A 23,233-nucleotide genomic window follows, 5' to 3' on the forward strand; every position below is an offset into this window, starting at 1 on the left:
AAGCCTGTAGGTCCCTCTCCTGGGCAGTGGCAGGAACATTCCTAACAGGGGCACAGCTCACTGTGGCAGCGAGGCACACTCTGAAGTCAGCTGTGACACTACCACGGAGGAGGGCCCAGGCGCTGGGAAGGTGAATCCAGTTGTAGTAACACTAAAGCCGATTTCTCCAGAATGCGGTCCTTGACCATTATATAAGTAATACTCATGAATGACCAGTTGTGACCAAGTGCAATAAATCATTTTTAATCCTAAAACTGCCATGAAGGTCATTTAATCTTTGATTCAGAAAGCACTTTAGGGTAGGGTCCTGTAGAAGGTGGGTGGAGATGCGGAGCTCCTGAGATGTTTCCCGGACTCGGGGGCGATTGCCATTTGTTCCATTTTATTTGTTGTGGATATTTAAGTAACAAGTACAGTAAGTCCCCTACATACGAACCTTCAAAGTTGCGAACTTTCAAAGTTGCGAACATGCGTTCCATCAACGTCAGGCATGAGTGAAATTGCAGCTGGCCCTCCGTCTCCTCTTACTGATGATCCTTCAGCTCTACCACCTCCCACCTCCTCTCCCTCCTCTAGTCAGTAACTCTTCCTGCGTCTTCACTCCATGCCAGCCCCTGTATGCTAGCTGTTGTACTGTACTACTGTACTTTGCAAGGTACTGTAAGATTAAAAATGTTTTCTTTATTTCTTGTGTTTGTTTTTTATGTATTATTTGTGTGAAAAGTATTATAAACCTGTTACAGTATGGTACTATGTAGCCGATTGTGTTAGTTGGGTACCTAGGCTAACTTTGTTGGACTTAGGAACAAATTGGACTTAACGAACGTGCTCTCGGAACGGAACTCGTTCGTATGTAGGGGACTTACCGTAAACAGAAGTACGTTATATTCCTTCTTTGTGATTCTAAAATGCTAAGATTGACATGGGAGCAAACTTAGCGGAAACGAAATCAAACTTGAATGTTGTATTTTCTCAGTGTTCACCCGAGGAGCTCATACGTGTCCCTCAGCAGTTGGCTCCTTCCAGAAAGTCAGATGTTCACTGTCTGTGTAATAATCGTGTCTACTTTCGTGCTTCTGCCTTCCCCTGGGAGCCGGACGTGGGGAGGCCCAGTGGGCTTTTCTGCACGTTGCCAGACCTGTCACTTATTGCGCCTTCTGACCCCTGTGAGGCCAGGCCTGGGGGCGGAGGACTAGGGAGAGGGGTTGGTTCTCTGGGGCTGGCATTGGGTCACTACCAGCCCAGCTGGGTGGGGGAGCGTGGCAGCCGCGGCTACTGCCCCTCGGCTCTCAGGATCGGGCCGTGTGTGTGGTACGGAGCCCTGCTGTTGGATGATGCGTGCGTGCGGCCAGACCCAGGGTGCAGGCCAAGGGGGTTCCCTGGCACTCAGCGGACGGGGAGAGTGAAGTCTGTCATCGTGTTTTCTCTCTTGTAGGCATGGATGGATTTTTAAAATCTGATGAGAGACAACGACTAGCTAAAGAAAGACGAGAAGAAAGAGAAAAATGTCTTGGTAAGTTGTGCACTTTGGCTGTTTAGGTCTAAGGGAGTGGAGATGTGATGATGTCTTTTCTCAGGACCCTTAGAAATTTGTGACTGAATGGGAAGAGAACTGGGACAGTTGCTAGGTGAACGTGGAAAACTGGGAGCAAACCCGCACTGCCACTGGCCCGTTCACAGTTGTTACATAATTCTCAGGACAGTTGATTTACTCCCTGAGCATGCGTTGAACCTCTGTTACTGGCACTGCGCTAGCGCTGTGGGTAGGATGCTGGAGAACGAGAGACAGTCACCGCCCCCGCCCGCTCAGGCGGCCTCTCCCCAGGGCAGCTAGAAGGGCCATGCTGGGGGAAGTGGAGGAAATCGGCACCGAAGGCCATTTCTGTGTTAAGACAGGGAACCCATTGAGAAAGGCTGTCATACCTCTTGCAGGCTATGGACAGATTCGTCCAACCTGTTCCCCACAGGGTGCCATGAGGAAGGTGGGGTGGCTTCCCCAGGGCCCTGAGACAGATGAGGAGCTTTCGAATCCTACTCCTTGAGTGCCTCCTGCTGGTCGGCTCAGACATTGCGTCCTCCAGGGAACCCTTGCCTGCCTGGCCAGGTGGAGTTAAGGCCCTTAGTAAATGTGTCAGGAGGGAGGCCGGCCGATCCTGTTCATCGTATTCTGTTTACCCTCACCCAGCTCAGCGTCTGGTGCGTGGTGCATGTACAGCTAACGTGTCCCGAGTGAAGATACCCTGATAGCTCTCATTTCTCAATCCTGCGTGTGGCCTAGCCATTGGGACGAGTCTGACTTGATGGCAATGACAGGCAGAGCTCCCACGTGCAGGGGCAGTGACTGGCCACTTTCCGTGCATTGTCTCATTTGGTCTCCACAACACTGTGATGTTGCACATGCAACATCTCCACTTCACAGAGGAGGAAACTGAGGCAGAGAGATGACGTGGTTAATATGTCCAGGGTCACCCAGCTGGTGGCAGAGGTGCCAGAACGCTTCATCTCAGTCACTTCAGCCTACGATCCCACCGGGCTCTTTTTTTGGGGGGTCACTCTTACTTCTGCGTTTTTGGTAGTAATCCAAATGGTGTGGGGTGCTCTGGTAATGACACCTCTCTTCTGCCTTCCTTCCCCCAGCTGCCCGGGAGCAGCAGATCCTGGAGAAACAGAAGAGAGCCAAGCTCCAGTATGAAAAGCAAATTGAGGAGAGGTGGCGGAAGCTGGAAGAGCAGCGGCAGCGAGAGGCACAGAAGAGGGCCGCCGTGGAGGAGAAGAGGAAGCAGAAGCTCCGGGAGGAGGAGGTGAGGGCTGGGCCCCAGCCGGCTCCGCAGTTCACGCTAGAACAGGAACAAAGAGACAGATCCATTCAACTTAGCTGGGGAGTCTGTGCTTCCGGGACAGACACGAGGCTGGAGGACGGGCTGTGAGGGTGGAGGATAACATGACCTTGTATTCACTGCTGGAAAATCAAGTAGTCTACCTTCCGATACAGACATGCTAGTCTGTTTATATTCTAATGCATGTTCTTGCTTTAATCATCCTTTCTCTCCAGTTATCTTTTAAAAAAGAAATGGAATGTAATTACCCCGACAGAGTCCTTTATTACTAAACTCTGAAAATATATTTAGAAAGCATATGTGGGGTATAGATTTTCTTAACAAGTGTGTTTCAAGGGTGTGATCATAGCCTTGTATCAGGTGATGATCATTTTTTATTCATAAAGTATAGTGACTCGTCATTTATTTTTATTTTTTTTACCACTTGTAAAAGCATAAATGTATTACAAATTTTAATACATGATTAGTAAGCAAAAAGGTAAATATTTATTGTAAGTAATAATAGATGGGAATGATATTTGAATGAATTACCCTTGAATGAAGGATTTTTTTAATTTTTTTTTTGCTTTTTTAATTGTTTTTTGGGGGGGTTTTTTTGTTTTTTGTTTTTTTTGGCGGTACACGGGCCTCCCACTGCTGTGGCCTCTCCCGTTGCGGAGCGTAGGCTCCGGACGCGCAGGCTCAGCGGCCATGGCCCACGGGCCCAGCCGCTCCGCGGCACGTGGGATCCTCCCGGACCGGGCCACGAACCCGCGTCCCCTGCATCGGCAGGCGGACGCCCAACCACTGCACCACCAGGGAAGCCCCTTTAATCGTATTTTTTAAAATGGGCTTCCCTGGTGGCGCAGTGGTTGAGAGTCCGCCTGCCGATGCAGGGGACGCGGGTTCGTGCCCCGGTCCGGGAGGATCCCACGTGCCGCGGAGCGGCTGGGCCCGTGGGCCATGGCCGCTGAGCCTGCGCGTCCGGAGCCTGTGCTCCGCAACGGGAGAGGCCACAGCAGTGAGAGGCCCGCGTAACACACACACAAAAAAAATTCGTTTTTTAAATTGGAGTACAGTTGATTTACAATGTTGTGTTAGTTTCAGGTATACAGCAAAGTGATTCAGTTATACATATACATGTATTCATTCGTTTTTAGATTTTTTTTTAAATCTTTATTTTTATTTTATTTTTTTAACATCTTTATTGGAGTATAATTGCTTTACAATGTTGTGTTAGTTTGTGCTGTATAACAAAGTGTGACTCATCATTTAGTATGAACAATATAGAGGTTTGTTAATCACCAACACTTTAAGAAACAGAGATGTTGGTATAAATTCAGTATCTTTTAAATCTCTGAATTGTTATCACTGTCTTTACCCTTTTGTCTTTTTTTAATTAAAAAAAAAACACACACACAAAAATGCTCACATACACAGAATTAGACCCATCTTTGCCCACAGAGCACAGGCTTAAATGGCGGCTTCTTTGTTCCTCTTAGTGAATGGAGGCCTGAGCCAGGGTCTTAGCCACAGCCGCTGTTGCTCTTGCAGCCCGATCACTGTCTGCCTTTGTCAGCTCCTGGTGCAAATCCTAGCCCTCCCCCTAAGCAGCTGGCAGCCAGGGCCAAGTCTCAGACCCCTCTAGCTCGGTCTCCTCAGCCCAAAACAGAGGTGGTCATAGGAGTTAAAAGAGGTAACTTCTGAAAGTGCCAGCAAAGCACCTAGCACAGAGTAGTCGCTCAGAAATGTTAGCTTCCCTTCAGTGACTTCAGCTGACCCTGGCCGAAGCAAGGTCAAGAGAGAGCTACCCAGGAAAGATTATGGCACAGAGTGTAGAGACCAGGAGAAGAGCCACAGTGCGTTGGGGCTGTTTCAGTGACGGGGCGGATCTCTCCTTTCCCAGCCTGGGTGTTTGTCATGAGTGCTGGACTTGCCCCTTAACTTCCCATCCTCCCTTCCTTGACTCACAGCTTCTCTCTTTTCTCCCTGCTCTCTCCATTTCCACTCCTGACCTCCTGTGGGATTGCTGATTGCAGGGAATGTGTGTCACTGCCGTTTCCAGGAAGGGGTGCTGTGAAGTCACGGGAGACTCTTCCTGAGCCTCTGCCACACCTGACAGTGTCACACGGGTCCACCTTTGAGGGACCCGTGTGACAGATGAGGGGATGTCATGCCAGGTGATTGGTCCTGATGCAGCTGACTCGTCAGGGGCTGTGCTTCGGACAATTTCCTGTTTCCTTTGCGTGCTCCCTTTCACCCCTGGTGTGGTGATGGTGGGGAGTGGGGCAGGCTGCCTGCCCGTGGTCAGCGCGAACACAGATCGAGCTTGCGCCCCTCTTCTCCCCACACACGGCAGGGCAGGGCTGAGAGCTGGGCCTCCCAGGGGTGTAGAGCAACCGGAGGAAGCAGTGGGCTCCCTCCACCACCTGCTCCTGCCCTCTGAGCCCCCGGAGACCCGGGTGGAGCTTAGGGACTCTCGCCATGCAGGCTGGCCTGTCAGTCACCTCATCATCAGTGCTCTGCTAGTGCAGAGGTCTGACTGGCATTCTCATGGGTGATCTTTGGAGAGGACAGATAGGTCTCTGCTGCGGGAGCCCTTTCCAAAGGAAAGCCTTTGCATTTGTCCCCGTGGTTCACTGGAGATCTTTGGGAGGGCTGCTGCCTGCTTGGCACATGGCTGTGGAGACTCTCCATCCTCTTCTCAGTGCCAGATTTAAGTCCTTTTTGTCAGGGCCTGTCTCTGTCAACCAGGGAAAAGCCTCCGCAGGAAGATGGTTCGTTCCATTTTGCTTCTGTAGCTTGCTGGAAAGTGTTAGCGTTGCCCACAAACTCCTGCCTCTGTGGGTCTGATATTAGGAGCTCATAAGAGGCGTGTTGACCCCTCAACCCCCCACCAGCCCTGCCCTGGCTCCATGTGCCTGGGACTGTGTCCATGATGTTGCTCTTGGTAGTGCCCCACATCTGTGTGGGTGAGCCCCAGACTCGGCCTGGAGGCCTCCTCTCCACCAACACAGAAGTGGGCATCACAGCCGGCCTAGCTCCCAGAGGTGTCGAGGGCTGGAAGCTGGTCAGGCCTGTCCTTGCGAAGGGGGAGTCCAGTGTCCACTTGACACTCTGACCTTGAGCTCATTTTCTCGCTGGAGGCCCGCCTTCTCCTACAGGTGGGTTCTTCCAATCTTCACATGCCACACAGCTCCCAAGAGTCAAGCTTCTGGAACAAGCTTTTGTCATCTGCCTGGGTTAAGGCTGACAGCACAATGCGCTCACCCCTTCTCCACTCAGGGAAGTATAGCTTCATGACTAGGGGCCCTGGAAAATGGTATTTGGTGAAGCCACCTCCATGTTCCTCATGCGAAACAGAAGACCAGGAAAGACCTCTTTCAAAGAGCACCTTCATCTCTGTAAGTTACTTGAACACATCACAACTTCTCATATTCTTCTTGCTTGATACCTAACAAAACCCACCAGGCTGAGTGTAAAAATGAGAACTTTCTGAACTCAACTAAGCAAAAACTTCACTAAGCCGAGAGCTGACTGCTCTCAGAGGGCATTGGCTGGCATGGGGCATGGTGATTACGTGGATTTCTGGCCAGATGTGGACGTCTGTTTGCAGGGAGAAGGGCCCTCCACGGAGCCCTGCTTAGGACCATTTGGGGGCTTGTCCCCATGCTGTCATCCCCAGAACACATGTAGTAAGGGCAGTGGAAAAGGCACAGTCAGCCCTCCACTCCTGCCTGAGACAGTTGTCTGGGTAACAGTGGCCAGGCCAAGCCCTGCTGGAGGCCTTTCATACTGCTCGGCCAGCTCAGTGCATCACCTTGGTCGTGGATCTCCTCTAAGTTCATCCAGGCAGGTCTAGGGCCAGAGCTCAATGGGTCAAGGGTGAGTTGCCCTCGTTCCTTCCTTCCACTAAGCCCCACCCAATAGAGGCTATTCTAGGGACAATAATCTGCGTTGCCCTTTCCCCCTCCTCTGTTGATCATCAGATGATCCTCAGGAGAGCCAGAACTTGGCAGGAATTGCAGTATGCAGTATGCAGCTGTGGTATTTATTAATACCGTTCTTCTGATGTGATTGAACTTTCTCACACACGCTCTCTCATGCTCAGCCTTTCCTCTAACCAGTGGTTCTCAGCACCATCCCAGCACCAGCAGCACCCGCATCGCCCCAGCAGCACCCACATCTCCCCAGCAGCACCCGCATCTCCTGGGAACTTACACGAGGAGTGCATTGTCAGCACGTTCACCTCAGACCCGCTGACTCAGAAACTCTGGGGGCGGGGCTCAGCAACTGGTGATTTAACAAACCCTCCAGGTGATTCTGATGGCAGACTCACTCCCATTTGAGAACCAGTGCTCTACACTGCCATGTTAGCAATCCTCCTCTTCAAACCTGGATTCAGTTAGCACTGGTTAACGACTTACTATGCTAGTTGTTATCTTGTAGACTTGAATGATCTGTAATATAGGTAATATCATACCCATTTTATAGACAGAGGAACCGATGCCCAAGGATGACATTAAACGATTAACTCAGGGTCATGGGACTAAGTAGCAGGCCGAAGTGGGATTTGAATTCACATCTGCTGATTCCAAACTAGGATTCTTTGCATTCCATCACATGAAGGAAGAGAAAGATACACACACATGCTAGGGACTATATGGGACTAACCTCTAATAAGAGTGAAGTGAACCAGTTTTGGTTCTGACATGTTTGAAACATCCCATTCTGACAGCTTGGGTTTTATAAGTTCCCTTACCGTAGAGCTTGGTTACCACCTATTTTTAATCATCTCTCCAAAAGTGGGTGACACAGAGTGACTGTGCCTTCTCTCAGGGATAGCATCATTTTCGTAAGTCTGCGTACAGTTCAAAGGAATAAATCTCTAATGGTAGAATTTGGAGCAGCTCACTGGGTTAGGGGTAGATGACAGAGGTATTTTTTCTAAAGGTAACCGAAAGGCTCAGGAGTAGGTCTGGCTTTGGATGAACATTCCCTTAAAATTATGCCCCTAGATAGCTATTCAGTGATTCGGTTGGCTGTGCGTCTTGATGTTCTTTGTTCTCATTGTCTCCTAGTAGATGAAGGACTTTTTTTATATAAATTTATTTTTTATTTATTTATTTTTGGCTGTATTGGGTCTTCGTTGCTGTGAGTGGGCTTTCTCTAGTTGCGGCGAGCCAGGGCTACTCTTCATTGCGGTGCGTGGGCTTCTCATTGCAGTGGCTTCTCTTGTTGCATGCAGAGCACGGGCTCTAGGCACACGGGCTTCAGTAGCTGTGACACACGGGCTCAGTAGTTGTGGCTCGCGGGCTCTAGAGCACAGGCTCAGTAGTTGTGGCGCACAGGCTTAGTTGCTCTATGGCATGTGGGATCTTCCCGGACCAGGGCTCGAACCCATGTCCCCTGCATTGGCAGGCGGATTCTTAACCACTGCGCTACCAGGGAAGCCCAAGGACTGTCTTGTGAGGTCTTTCTGGCATGTAGGCAATCTCCCATAACCCACTCAATACTAAATTCACTCTGAGGTGAAAGATTTCAACACTTAAATTAGGTCATTGGTGGGAGGGAGGGGATATGGGGATATATGTATATGTATAGCTGATTCACTTTGTTGTACAGCAGAAGCTCATACAACACTGTAAAGCAATTATACTCCAATGAAGATATAAAAAATCAGGTCATTGGTTAAATAATTGATGTTAAATCCATATAAAGGAATACTATCGAGCCCCAGTCTTGAGTGATCAGACTTCAGTCCTCAAATAGTCAAGAAGTTCTAGTTCCTCCAAGCCCTCATCTTTTCTCAGACAAACCGCTGGGGCTGGCTGTCAGAATTTAATGGGCCAGGGTCTTGAGAACAGGATTCTGCCAGGAAATGCACACTCATGATTGTAGAGTCTCAGCCAAAAACTAGAGCGCAGTTAATAGCAAATACGAACCTGAGACTTACAGGAGGAAAGAAATCCCCTTTCTGCTCACAGGTCCCTGGAGAAGCTGTCTTTTAGCAAAGCGCTATTCGGAGGAAGAACTATGCAGAGGAGGCTGAGATGTGGAGAATGCTCATCTCATCCCTCCGGTGTGGACAAAAGGGATAGATCCAGGCACCTCCTAAGTGACCTTTTTGTGTATCTAGTGAGTGAAATAAAGGAGCATTTCCCCGATCCTTAAGTCACGGTCACTCAGTTGGTGCTGCCCTAAATTAATTTTGCTTGCTTGTTTATTTAAGCCATGAGAAAATAGCATCTTTTTGTTTTGAAGTTGGGCTAGGATTAGCCCAGTTCCTGGAGCACCTCAGGGTGGGGTTTTATGAGGGTGAAAAGGTGTCCGTGTAACCGCTTACCCTGTGGGCCTTCTCCAGTGGAGGCAGGGAGCGGATTTGGTATTTGCAGTGTCATTGCAGTGCCAGGGAAAGACTTGCCAGCAGTCAGGCCCAACTTTATGAAAAGAACAGTTTGGTTAATACACGGGAGTGCTTTTGATAAATGCTCTGTTAGGAGAGAAGCCTGGTTGTTTTTCTCTTCTGGCTAAAAACTGTTTAGTTCTTCCTCCCTCCCCACCTCTCCCCGCGTCCGGCTCTGAGAATGCATAGATGCTTGATTTTGTGGACAGAAGTTTCTCTACTTTTGTCTCTTGAATTTTGAAATACGCAGTATTATCCCCAGATACTACGTAGCAGAAAAGTGTTATAATGTAGAGAACAATTAATTCCCCTTTAAGACTAGAAGTTCTAAGAGGGAAATGGGACTTTGCAAAATGGACCTCAAAGTCATGGTGTATCCCCCAAAAAAGTTATGCTTAAGGCTATTAAAATTCAAATTATATTTCCGTTTACTCAAATCATAGTCCTTGATGCTTGTCAACAAGAGAGGATGCAGTTGGTTCTAGAGCACAATTCCAGTTCTACTGGATGGGACAGGCCTCAAGGAGTTAATGCTTGTCTGGCATTATTCTTAAATAAATCAAGGCCTGGCTGCCGCAGCAGCCTCTCCCCTGAGAGGGAAGAGGTGCTGGGGCTGGGAGCCAGCACTAGCCACCTTGTTTACTCTCCGCCCACTAAGAAGGCGCTGGCGTGGTGGGGAAAGCACAAGTGCCTGGGTTTTGGATGCTGAGCAGAGAGACCCGTCTGGTGACTCACCACCACCACCACCACCCCCACCCCACCCCCCCCCCCCCCCCCCGGGGCGGGGAGCAAGAAAAGCCTCTCGGGCTGGTGAGTGCCAGTCGGCCCTGATCCTCTGTGTGGGAATCTCTCCGCTTTGCCCTCCGCACCCTGTTGCTGTGCCCTCCTCCGTGGCCCCGAAGCTCCCCCCCCGCCCGGAGGTGCAGCAGTGCCGCGGGGCTGGGTGGTTAATCTTGCTCTCTCTTGCGTGAACTGGGCAGGAGCGGCTGGAGGCGATGATGCGCAGGTCCCTGGAGCGCACGCAGCAGCTGGAGCTGAAGAAGAAGTGCTCGTGGGGAGCATCACTGGCTGCGGCGCCCGGAGGACGCGATGGTGAGTGAAGGGCTGTCCCTGCATCGCAGGGCCCGGTGGGGAGATCTTGGGGCAGGAGGGAGATCACAGGCAGACTGGCACCTGCAGGATCTGGGGGATGCTTTGTACCGATCTGCAGGTACCTTTTTCGGATGTGATGTTTAAAGCTGCCAAGCTTCCTGTGTGTGCATTTCTTGCGAAGGGGATCTGTTCATTCTTCTTGCTCACAAACAGCAGTTGATACAGTAACTGGGCTTTGAGGTAAATCAAAAGAAAAACAAAGAAAATGAATGTAGAGCCTGGTTAACCGGATCCACCTAGCAAGCCCAGAGGTAACCTGATTTCAGGGAAGGTCAATGACAGTAGGCTCAGTCATGGCTGCAGCATGACGGGGAAAGGCTGAGCAGCAGTAACCCCGTAAAAGGAGCTGGGGTTCTTCCCTCCACATTATTTATTTTTGTTGCTCTTTCAGTTTTGTTTTAAGGTGACTTATTTATTTCATTATCCAGTTCATACTCATCTTTCAATTTTCAAATGTTTAATGTATGGATTGTTACTAGTCCCTGGGTGGTTTTGCCCTCTTTTTCGTGTCTTTTCTGTGTCTGCCATTCTGTTATGCAGGAGCTGTATACCAGCTCTTTCTGAGAGCAAATGGGTTTACATGAGTGGTACAATTTCTTGACTTTGCTGCATTGTGCTTTTAACCTTTTGTCAGTGAATATACTTTTCTTTTCTTTTCCTTTTTTTGAGATGTCAACAACCCATCTCAGTTACTTTTTCTAATTTCCTAATGGAAACTAGAGTCAACCAGAAATTGGGACTTTTTTCTTTTACCTGTCTTTGCTCTGATTTTTTTTTTTTTTTTGCTGTGTAGGTGAATCAGGAAATACCCCACCCCCACCTCTAGGTTTAGCAGCCAGCACCCTCCCTCCGGACCCAGGGACCACTGCCGCCGCTGCTGAGTCCACCAACGGTATATCTGAGCATCACTGTGCCATGGCATTTTGTGATGACTGTCCCGGTCACCCTCCTCCATCACTGTGTCTGTCTCAAGCACTCTTACAATTGATTTCTTAGTCTGACCCCTTAGAACTTTTTTCTAGAAAGTGAATGACATGCCCATATTTCTTTGTTCGTCATCGTGGAGCGTGCATGCCTTACATCCTAGTACCCTGGAGACATTTCATCTTCAGCTCACTAACTTCTGCCTTGAAAATCTTGTCAGTGTTTGACTTCTGGGCATTTGGATCTTCAACGCTCTCATGTATCATTGGTTTTTAGGCATAAGTAGTAGGGTATTTCAATCACTTCTGGTTACCAGAACCTATAATTACACGGAGTTTGGGGTATTAATGCGATAGATTCCTGGAGAGGTGTTTGAGTTTACCAGTACTAACACTGTGAATCCAAACAAGGAGATAAATCGCCTTTGTTCTTGATTTCCTCTTTCTAATAGGCTCTCTGTTTTGTATACAGGCCTGGGAAATTCTTAGGGTCTAGGTCAAGAATAGAACTAGCAAAACCTTGCTCCCATTTAATAGGGACTTTAGAAATTCAACCCAGCTTTGACTGGTAAAGAAAAAACAAGATGTAAAAGGGATACAATATTTCCCAGCCACCCAGAGGGTCGAATTATAGCATTAGGATTAAATATCCTTGGTCTCCAGCATTTCTTTGACAAAGAATAATTTTTATCGGTGTTGCTGAGTAGCAGAGACTTTGCCACCTGGGCCACGTTCACTGTCATATGGGCACTGGCCTTCCCCCAACAGAGAGGGGCAGGTAGAGTTGATAATGACACCTTGGGAATCGTACCCAGGGCCCTGGGACAGGGTGAGGTGAGTGTGGTGCTCGACTGGAGCACTTAGTTTAAGGGAGTGGCAGAAATCTCAGTAATCAAGATAAAAGAATATTTTAATCAAAATTAATGAAGAACAATCTATGATGAACAAAATACTGAATTTGCAAAGACCAGTACCATGCTGAGCCATATTGGAGCCTGAGGCAAAAGGGGAAACGTGTACCCCTAGAGACGTGGTTTTATGTAATTTCTAATGGTTATTTTTCCCAGAACATTAAAATACTCAAACTGAAACATTGAAAAGTAGGTGTATGAAAACTCATACCATTTTAAGTTTAAATATTTTATTTATACCCAAACAGACTGTATTATAATTTTACTTCAGTCTAAGTTATTTAAAAATTATTTAGGTTCATCACTTTGTCAGGAGAAATTGTCAAACATGACACTTCTCTCATTTGAAAACAAGACTAGTAGAAGAGTAGATTTTGAGAATATTGTTGATGAGTTTGCTTCCTTTAGAGCGGGGGCCACACATCTTTCCTTTTGCCTCAAGCTCGGTTATGACTTGGCTGGCACTGTCAGCACCTCTCGGGTTGCTGCAGTCGTTTCATTTAGAAGCCCGTCTGAGATAACGGTGGGAAATTAAGAGTACCAAACCCAGGACCACATTTTAAAATCCTAACCATAAACAGTCATAGCCTTTGAGAAAGGGCCATTGTGACCTCATCTCTTGATAAAAGGAAGAAACCAACTGCTAAAGGTTGTTCTGCTTTAAATACAGCTCCTTGCTTTACAAATTACTTCTCTCTGCAACCTGAGCTCTAGATAACCTCAGAAAAAGTCCAGTTTCAGCTCACCCAGTCTCAGTCAGATCGTAGAACATTTTGCAGTGGTGCTTTGTCTCTGGGTCCAGGTTGGTTTTGTTTTTGTGTGGTCTGAATTTACTTAAAAGTCCCTGGACACAAGGAAAGGGTTGGCTGGTGGGATTAGCATGGCTTTAGTTGAACAACTGAGTGAGGCTGAACATTTGGAATCAAAGAGATACACAAAGTTGAGCAATAGAAGAGAAGAACTTGCTTCAGATGGATGGCTGCTGTGGCCCAGGCGTTCCCAGACGTGCCAAGTGGAGGGCAGGGAGCTGGAAGCAGTGTGCTGTGCCACAGTGGTTTTGGAGGCGTGTGGATGAGGACAGGAAGAACACTTTGGGAAATGTGTTTCTTAGTCTAGAGTGGTGTGAATACCAATGTCTTTAATGCATTTCTCTGCAGCATGTGACAAACTTTCAACATCAACCATGAATTTGCCAAAGCAGACGGAGCCTCCCATGAGTAAGCGCCTGTCTTCATCCACCGCGACAATGTCCTATTCCCCAGACCGAGGCAAGTGAACGTGTAGACCTGGTCTCTCCAGTTTTCTTCTTTCTAGTGTGAGCGTGTTAACGTCAGTCTTTGGGAGAGCCCCTCTTGAGCCTTCTGCAAATAGCCCCATTCTCCTAGCCTTGCGATCTGTGTGTGGGAGCCCCAGGGCCTCACTAATGGGACTTTGGAAAGTGGCAACGTGCTCTTCACGACCAGGTCATTGTTGAATAGGGACAGGAGCTCATGCTGTGCTCCCAGTCTGAAAGAGACTTCCATTTTCCACAGTGCATGTAAACGTTATCCTGGCCTGGGGTTAATTGACCAGTGGGCAGATGTGACTGTTAAAAAAGTAACTGCCCAGTTACTGGTGCGATATTGTTGATTAGCCAAAAACAGCGGGATTGATGAGGCAGAGGTACGTGGGAGACTTAGATGTGTGAAAAAAATGGGGCTCTGCTCTTGTCTGTGGTTTGTAAGCCTGCCCGTTTCTCTTTTGACAACAGAAGTTCAGAACTAATATGAAATCTTTAAAAGGGCAAAAGGATGGGTGGCCTTTTCTGGCTCTCTGTTTTGAGGTGAGAGGTGGTATGTATAGGACGGGTGCCAGTTCCAGAAACTGAATAGATATAAAATCACCCGTGTTCTATTGGAGGCTCAGAGAAGGCACTAAAAGTCTGAATTGCTACCTTTCAGAGTTTGTAGGTTAAGGAAGGGAGGGAAGCTCTCCATGCATTAAATGCGTATCTTAAAGCATCACTGAAGAAGCGTCAGGTGCCAGTGGAGTATTTAACACATCGAATCATCACCAGGGGGTGAGCAGGAGGATGTTTGTGACTCCGAAGAGGCCAGTGTGCGTTCCTGGTCTTTTCCCACTGTCTTTGACCTTGCACCTCCAGCACAGAGGTCTGTCATGTGTGTCAGAGACCCCATAAGTATCAGTGTTGAAGCTCTCTGATGCAGTTCATGGGTAAGCGCTGGAAACCTTGAATTAACTAGGAGCTGGATGAGAAAACATCTGCATGCTTTTAATTCTGTATAGCCGTTCCATTTGTGAGTATATCCCATAGGTTTTCATTAATTCATATGGTTACAAGTTGATGTTAAATTCATATTTGCACTGATTAATGTATAAAGATAATCAGTATGTTATTATATATTGTTGGCAACTGAATTATCTGCTTGTGGATTATTAATTGAAAATTTGAAATTTGCAAGCCATTTACTGGCTAGTGGATACCCAAAGAAGACGAAGTTATTGAAAAGTTAATCCATTATCATATAATATGCTCCGAAACCATCAAAATAACATTTCAGTCACTGAATTTTAGATTATGGGTACTACTACTCCCATTAAAGCTGATAATTAGTTGGCTATTTTTTTTTAATGTTTCTTATTTAATTTTTGCCCTTACTTGCGTGGGAAAAGTATGAAAGGATGCGTATTTCTACAGTAACAAAATCAGTGTGTTATGAAATGTTTCCTAACAGAGGGCCTAAAACAAGTGTTTTGTAGGAGTAATCTTTTTTTCCAATGTTAGATCTACTTGGTGAGTAAATGGTTTCTTGAGTCCATATGACATCTTGGAATATGGGCTGATTCTCTTCGGGTGATACAGGGGATACGCTAATTCTGTAATAGCATGGTGAATGAATTCTGGCACCCCAAGAGAAGTAACACACTCTCCCAAGCTCTAAATGACACAGCGTCTGCTTTCTTTTACTATGACAAGCTCCGAAGCCATCCTTTGCTACAATATTTTTTCTTTCCACATTCGTTCTGCCACCCAAAAGTTGATTTGCATCATGCACTGTGTTGTTTTAGGCATTTTATTTTGTTTTGTTTTAATTTTGCTTTTTAAAATTTTCATTTGATTCCATCCCTCAGCTCATCGCACGCACCTTAGTCCCATGGAAACCTTTCTTGTTATGCGACTGTTGACACCCACACAGGCTTCTTTAGCCAGAAGCAGAAGTGCACTCATGCTCTCTGAGCAGGCCAGTCACTCAGGTAAAAGAGGCCAAGCTGGTGACACTGAGGAAAATGCCCCAAATGGTACTGGTTGGCCTTTGAGTTATTCCTGAATTTTTGTATGTTGCTTCACATTTGTTGGCTTCATGAAATGTCTTCTATGGTTAATAACATTTTCTACCCACCACTGTTTTATTGTTGCTATATTTCTTTTCTCTCAAGTGTCACAGAGGTGAGTAAATTATTTTATGAGTGAGGGCATGTGGATTAGGGGAAAAGAATCCATCTCATGAGCTATGGCGGTTAGTAGACTTTTTTAAAAAGACGGTTTGGTAAAATAGCCTATAAACTGCAATCTCAGAAGTCCCATAACCGGCTCTACCACTTACTAGCTCTTACCACTTTGGGTGACTTAATTAACCTCTCTAAGCCTCAGTTTCCTCATCTCTAAAGCGGAGTTATTTAAAATTGTCATGAGAACTAAAGGAGATAGCACAATGATGGACACAGTCAGAACAGGTATCTAGAGCCTCACTACTCAAGGGGTGGTCCATGGACCAACAGCGTTGGTATTACCTGGGAGCTTGTAGGAGGGTGGACTCTCAGGCCCCGCCAGACCTGCACACTGAAGTCCAAGAAACAGTGGGCCACACCGTCAAAACCCTTCCTTGACCAAAGCAGATCAAACCATCGTGGCAAGTTTAATGGGGACTAAAAAAGAAAAAAAAAAAAATTAATGGGCACTAGTGTTCCCTGTGAGTTTTGCAAGTGAGTAATGCTGTGTCCACATTAGGGCATGTCTGGTCTCCGTGTCAGTTCCCAAGATATAGTGTATTCAGTGAGATAACATATAAAGGACATATTGTCCTCTACCTAGTTCTATCTGTTTCCAAGTAGTTGTGCTCTTTCTGCAGAGAATATATACAAATGGCCAATAAGCACATGACAAGATGCCGAACATCCTTAGTCATTAGGGAAATGCAAATCAAAACCATAATGAGATACTGCTTCCCACTACTAGGATGGCTAAAATTCAAAGAAAAAAAGGATAATACAGTTGACTCTTGAACAATTTAGGGGTTGGGGGTACCAGCCCGCCTCAGTCAAAAATCTGCATCTAACTTTATATTCAGCCCTCTGTATACTTGGTTCCCTATCCGCAGATTCAACCAGCCACAAATAGTACCGTAGTATTTACTATTGAATAAAATCTGCGTGCAAGTGGACCCATGCGGTTCAAACCTGTGTTGTTCAAGAGTCAACTGTAATATGTATTGGCGAGGATGTGGGAGAAATTATAACCTTTATACGCTGCTGGTGGGAACGTAAAATGTGCAGCTGCTTTGGAAAACAGTCTGACAAGTCTTTCAAAATGTTAGAGTTACCACATGAACCAGCAATTCTGCTCTTTGGTATAGAGTCAAGGAAACTGAAAACATACACAATGAAGTATACACGTATTCTCAGCAGCATTATTCAGATTAGCCACAATGTGGAAACAACCCAGATATCCAGCAATAGATGAATGGCTAAACAAAATGTGTTTATCCATAAAGTGGAATATTATTCAGCTATAAAAAGGAATGAATTACTGATACATGCTACATGATGAACCTTGAAAACATTATGTTCAGTGAAAGAAGCCAGGCAGAAAATGCCACAAGTTTTATGATTCCATGTTTATGAAATGTCTGGAATAGACAAATCCAGAGAGACGGTAAATAAGTGGTTACTAGGCACTAGGGGAGGGGGAAGAGGAGTGAGTGCTTAATGGGCACAGGGTTTCTTTTGGGGGTGTTGAAAATGTTCTGGAATTAGACTGTAGTTATGGTTGCACAACCTTGTAAATATGCTGAAAACCACTAAATTGTACACCTTTATGGTGTATGAATTCTATCTCAAACAAATAAACACAAAATTCCTGGCAAGTAGGAAGTATCCCCATTTTGAGAATGAGAAATGTGTCAGGAGGAGTTCTCCCAGGCTCGATGATTCTCCAGGAGAGCTCAGAGCTATGATTTATTACAGCAAAAAGCTGCAGAGCAAAATCAGCGAAGGGAAAGGGTACATGGAACAAAGTCCAGGGAAGACCGGGCACAGGCTCCTGGCGTCCTCTCCCAGTGGAGTCACACAGGACACGTTCCCCCAGCAATGAATTAGTACATGTATGAAGTGTTGCCAACCACAGAAGCCCATTAGAGACCCAGTGCCCAGAGTTTGTAGTGGGGGCTGGTCACGTGGGCACCCCCTGCCAGGTATGTACCCAAATTCCAAACTCAGAAGGAAAGCAGGTGTTCAGCGTAAGTCATGTTGTTTGTACCAACAGCTTAGGCGCAGTGAGCCACTCTTACCAGTTAACGGTGGGAACTCTGCCCAAATCCAAGTTCCCCGATGCCGGGGCCAGCGTGGTAAGCAGGCCTTTCCAGGGAAAGCAGTTAGGCCTGCTGTGTTTTTTCTGTTCTTCTCTGCACAGTTCACGCCCTTGGTCCTTGGCCACGGTGTCTTTACAGCAGAATTATTATCAACAGGAGCTCGTATAGCAGGCTGAGGCCAGCCTACCGTGTGGATCTCACTTATGCCATGTAGGGGTGCTGCACTTAGTTAAGGCACAGGCCAGTCACCCTCCAGGTCTGTCTTAGAAAAGCCAGCTGGCTTCCTCTGCAGGTTTCCATATGAACCTCTCCTACCTGGCCTGAGGCATCAATTCAGGCCCAGCCAGCACCGGGCAGTAAGATGAAGCTGGCCCAAAGCCATCCAGGGCTGAGGCAGTGTCATGATGGTACAAGTGCAGTCCCCGAGAGCACACATGTCCCCTGGAAACAGAGTTCATGATGTTCGGGCACCCCACGCAGGACGTGCATTGGGCAGGCAGTCCAGGCTCACAGGGCCCCCAGCTCTCAGTTTTGCTTGCTTTCAGAGGCCCTGCCTGAGGCAGTCCATTCTAAACAGTTCTGCGAGCGACACTGGCTTCATCTCCGGCCGAGCGTGGACTGCGTGTGGAGGTGTTGAGCGGGGACTGCGCAGGAGCTGGCCTGCCCCTGCCGTCTCAGGTCACGCTGTCACCTGCAGTCTGTGTGACTCTGAAGCGCTGGCAGCAGCTTGCAAAGGCAGTGTGGTTTTCCTTCAGCAAGAGGGGAGAGTTCCCAGAAACAGTTCTGGAAGAGAAAGATCGTGAATGCCCCTCCCCTGGCCCTCCCCCTGCACCACTCCAGTGGGGCTGGGTTTTGTTTTTCTCCATTGTTGTCTGCATGCCCCTTTCAATAATCACAACTTTACATTTTCTAAGTCATCCTCTACTCTAACATGGACCTTTCATCTGGAAGGGTTGAATGCAAGAAGGACAAGAGCATTTTTATTTAAAAAAAAAAATGTGTCCAGCTTAAGCAGAATGACACATCATGCTCAGAAACTGGGACAAAATCCTGAACTTTCAAAATAGGTTTGCATCACCACCCCCCCTCCCCGTCTCTTCCATCCTCTTCATTTATTCAGTGAGCAGCCTAGAAAAGATCAGTCCCTTTTCAGGGACAGGTGCATTGAACAAGTTGCCTTTCCGAGGTGTGCGTAGCAGGAGAAGGGCAAGGGAAGTAGAGTCAGGCTCTTGGTCCGTTGTTAACAAACCGTAGCCAATCTGGAAAGTCAAACACCAGACGTCTTGTCTCGTCAGCAGTGGTGCATCCCCCAGAGGGGGTCGAGCCTGCTCATTGAGGTGGACGGAGGGTCACACTCCCTTGAGTGCCCTTTCCCAGCTTGCAGCTCTGGCACTAATTACAAGTTAGAAATGCAGTCAGGCTCCACGTCAGAAGTCGAGAGCCCACCAGCAGCTCCGTGTTGGATGGTCCCATCAGAGAACGAGCTCTTTCCTGTGTGCATTTGTCTGTGACCCGGGTGGTCCAGCCAGCATCTGTGTTGTTTTCTCAGGTTAGGGCCCCACGGAGGGGTGTTCTGTATCTACAGTGGTTCCGGGTTGATTTTTAAAACTTCAAAAGTGTGTCTCTGTCTGGAGATTGCCTCTCTTTTTACAACTCCCTTTTCCCAGAGGCTCCATTATGCAAAAATCACCAGGTATGGAGACTTGTTCTGGTTCCACTACTCAGAATTTAAATTCCAGCCAAACCACTGGTGGTAAAAAACAAGGAGGTTGTGTCCCACTTCCACTTGGAGGAGAAAGTGAAAACTAAAGGCATCACCTGGGCTGCACTCTTCCCCTCACTTAAGCCAGCATGGCCAAAAGCAGCCAGAGGATCGAGCAAGCCAGCACTTGGAGTTCCATGGGTCATCTTCAGATTCCATAGGTATTTCACCTCTCACAACAGACAGCGGCTTGGCTGCAGTTTCCTCTGGTGGGGGGGCTCCATAGCCACCAGGCATCAGTGGGTAGTCATCCTCCACCCCTTTCTCCTTCCTTTTACCAAACAGTGCTTTTACTATACATCAGGGAATCAGGGTCTTTCTCAGGATTCCTGCTTCTGACACCAATTGTGTCAGGGGTCCCCAAGACCACCCCGGGTTCAGTGATTCGCTAGGGGGATTCAGAGGACTCAGCATGTGGTGGCGCTCGTAGCTGAGATGTTCCAGCGCAAGGCTGCACAGCACAAACAGCACGGGGAATTGGCGCACGGGCGAGTCCAGGGGACACCAGGTGCAGCTTTCCAAGAGTCCCCTCCCAGTGGAGTCACACAGGATGTGCCTGAGTCCCCCAGCAACGAGCTGTGACAACACGCGTGAAATGTTGCCAACCAGGGAGGCTCATTAAGAGACTCAGCGCCCAGCGCTGGTCACGTAGGCATTCCAGCGCAGGCTGCACAGCACAAACAGCACGGGGAATTGGCGCACGGGCGAGTCCAGGGGACACCAGGTGCAGCTTTCCAAGAGTCCCCTCCCAGTGGAGTCACACAGGATGTGCCTGAGTCCCCCAGCAACGAGCTGTGACAACACGCGTGAAATGTTGCCAACCAGGGAGGCTCATTAAGAGACTCAGCGCCCAGCGCTGGTCACGTAGGCACCCCCTTCCAGGCACATACCACATTCCAGACTCAGAACAAGAAAGCAAGATCAGTCATGTTGTTTGTACAGACAGCTTAGGCACAGTGAGCTACTCATCAGTTAATGGTGAGAACCCTCCTGAAATCCAAGTTTCCAGATGCTTACAGGGGTCAACCTTGTGAACAGGCCGTTCCAAGGACAGCAGTCAGGTCTGCTCTGTTAACTGTCTCCTGTACAAGGAAATTGACATTTAGAGAGGTTAAGTCACCTACCCAAGGTGATCCAGCTATTAGGTGATGGTGCTAGGTCCATCTGGCTCCAAAGCCCAGATTTTGAACTCCTGAAATGAACTGGACTCTTGAGCATTGAGTATGGGGGTCTTTTAAGATACGGTCTATTCTGTGTACACTAGAAAAAGTGTGGTGGCATTTTGAGAATGTGGATTGCCCGTGTCACGTTTTAACAGAAACGTGGTGTTCTTCCCAACCCTCTGTTCCCCCTACTTCTTCCGTCTGTGCTCCCTGTGTCTCTGGGTTTTATACTGTAACGCTCTAGTATCCCATGCCTGTCCTCGTGTAGCTCCTGCTGGCCCCCTTAAATCTTCCTACAAGTCTTCTCCCACTCGAAATGCCGAGAAGAAGAAGACGACATCTACATCTAGCGTAGGAGATGCTGGAAAAGGAGCCCCTGCAGGAGCGGAGGCCTCTCCGGTAGGTTTATACCCACTCGCCCCTCGGGACTGGTTTATCTGGCAGTGTGATTACTCCCTGCACTTGACCTGGGGTCTCTTTCCATCTATCTCCAGGGACTGCTCAAGGGGCAGATTTGGTTTAAAACTGCACCCAACCTTTGAAAATCATTTAACTTTTTGCACCCTCCTAAATCTTAGTGCCTTGGAACAGATTCCTAAAGCCCTTGTGCTCATTATAGCCTGTCCTCCAGAGGACGGGCATCAGAAGGAATGTTCCGAGTGCCCTTTCTCTGCTTCTTTAAGGATGTCTGATTCTGGGCCAGTCTTGCCTCTACAGGCAACTAGAACTGAAGTTCTAGGTCAACCTTCATCCACAACAGTGGCCTTTAAACATTTTTGTCGTCCATGGTAACACTATCAGTAAGGCAAATGTTGAGCAGGTACCCCTGATTGTGTAGATTTGTGTAGAAGTTATACATGCCATACTACTTTCGTTAGTTACACTTGCTATGTAACAAATTACCCCAAACCTTAGCAGCTTAAAGCCAATGTTTATTACCTCCCTGGTTCTTTGGGTCAGAAATTGAGGATTCCTTAGCTGGGTGCTTCTGGTTCAGGGTCTCTCATGAGGGTGTGGTCAGGATGGCAGCCAGGGCTGCAGTCGTCAGAAAGCTTGGCTGGGGCTCTTCCAGGACAGCTCACTCACGTGGCCGTTGGCAGGAGGCCCCAGTTCCTTACTGCATGGACCTCTCCAGAGAGCTGCTTGAGTGTCCAGATGAACATGGCAGCTGGCTCCCCTAGAGCAAGAGATCAGAGAGGGAGAGAGAGACCAAACCCACGCTTGAGGAGAAGGGAACTGAGCTCCACCTGTTAAAGCAAGGAGCATCAAATGACATCCGGACTCATTTTAAACACCACATTACCATTGGGCATTTATTTTATAACACCATATTTATTTTTTTAATCCAGTGTGATCCCAAGGTTCTCACAGGAGAAGTGAATGTTTCAGACCCTAGGGTTTTACTGCTGGGTGGATTCCTGTGGAAGGGGGCTAATGTATGTGGGCATGGGGGCTGCGTGAGGATTTGATGCAGAAAATCACAATAGGGAGAGAAGGGGACCACCGTTGCAGACTGCCTGCCGCGGGCCAGTCACAGAGGCCCATGTGAGGCAGGCCATGGGGAAGACATAGAGGGATGGAGGGGTTGCAGTCCCCGTTAAACTGCGTACACTGTTAGGGTCCCCAGCTCCCTGTCTTGCACCCACCTATAGCTTTTTTTTTAAAAAAATAGTGATTGTATATCTTGGTACTCGTTCCAGCCTCTATATGTCCAGGACCATAAGCTGGTTCCATTGTTAGCTTTTTGTAAGATAACAAGGAGAAGGCGGTCTTTATGTTTTAAGGCTGAGGGGTTTTTTTGTTTTGTTTTTTTTAACTGAATGACCTAAATATGATGACCCCCTGCTGCTTCTCTGCAAAGATTCCCATTGTGAGAAGCAGTTTAGCTCCGTATGGTTCCTTCTGAAAGAAAGCTGTGCATTGCTTCTATCTGGGGTATTTTTAGAAATTGTAGAAGTAATGGCAGTCATGGGCCATGGACGTCCTATTCTGTGTCCCCTACAGACGGAGAAGATGAAGAGGGGGCCGAGAACAACAACTTCCGTTCCCAGCGTGGGCCTCATGTCCCCTCTGAGAAGATGCGATTTTCCAGCAGGCGTTTCTAAGAGGTCGTCTTCTCCTGTGACAACCAAGTAAGCATCTTTCCCCTTCTCCATAGTCGGATGGTTAAAGCAGTTTGGGGGGCTCTGTGCCGTGTGCCTCCAGCTCCTCCACGAGGCGTGGCCAGCCCACCGAGGTGCGCTGTGTATCTTCTAGATAAATGATGTGCTCTTGAGGGCTTTGCTGCCTGGTAAATACTGGACTCTGATTTACCGAGATGAACCCATTCGGCGTGTTTTCTTCAGGTCCATTAGTCCCATTCTACTTTTCTGGCATTCCCCTTCTTTCTCCTTCAGCTGCCTCTGGAGTGAAGTGACTGCACTGCGCTTGGGCTCTGGAGCCCCTGTGCTCCACACTCGCTCTCAGGCCCTCTCTCTCTCTCTCTTTTTTTTTTTTTTTTTTTTTTTTTTTT

The 23,233-nt window shown here is 47.8% G+C and overlaps 1 protein-coding gene across 1 annotated transcript in view; it reads left to right on the plus strand.

Moving 5' to 3' along the window:
- MAP7D2 (MAP7 domain containing 2) overlaps window positions 1–23,233 on the plus strand; it is a 106,715-nt gene that overhangs the window by 51,190 nt on the left and 32,292 nt on the right. The window contains 6 exon segments of the mRNA XM_007469310.1: window positions 1,436–1,513; window positions 2,638–2,801; window positions 10,203–10,314; window positions 13,366–13,476; window positions 20,966–21,120; window positions 22,726–22,853. Of these exon segments, the coding sequence (XP_007469372.1) occupies window positions 1,436–1,513; window positions 2,638–2,801; window positions 10,203–10,314; window positions 13,366–13,476; window positions 20,966–21,120; window positions 22,726–22,853 (748 nt within the window).

This window comes from Lipotes vexillifer, unplaced genomic scaffold (genome assembly GCF_000442215.2).
Source record: "Lipotes vexillifer unplaced genomic scaffold, Lipotes_vexillifer_v1.1 scaffold1442, whole genome shotgun sequence".
Taxonomy (NCBI): domain Eukaryota; kingdom Metazoa; phylum Chordata; class Mammalia; order Artiodactyla; family Lipotidae; genus Lipotes; species Lipotes vexillifer.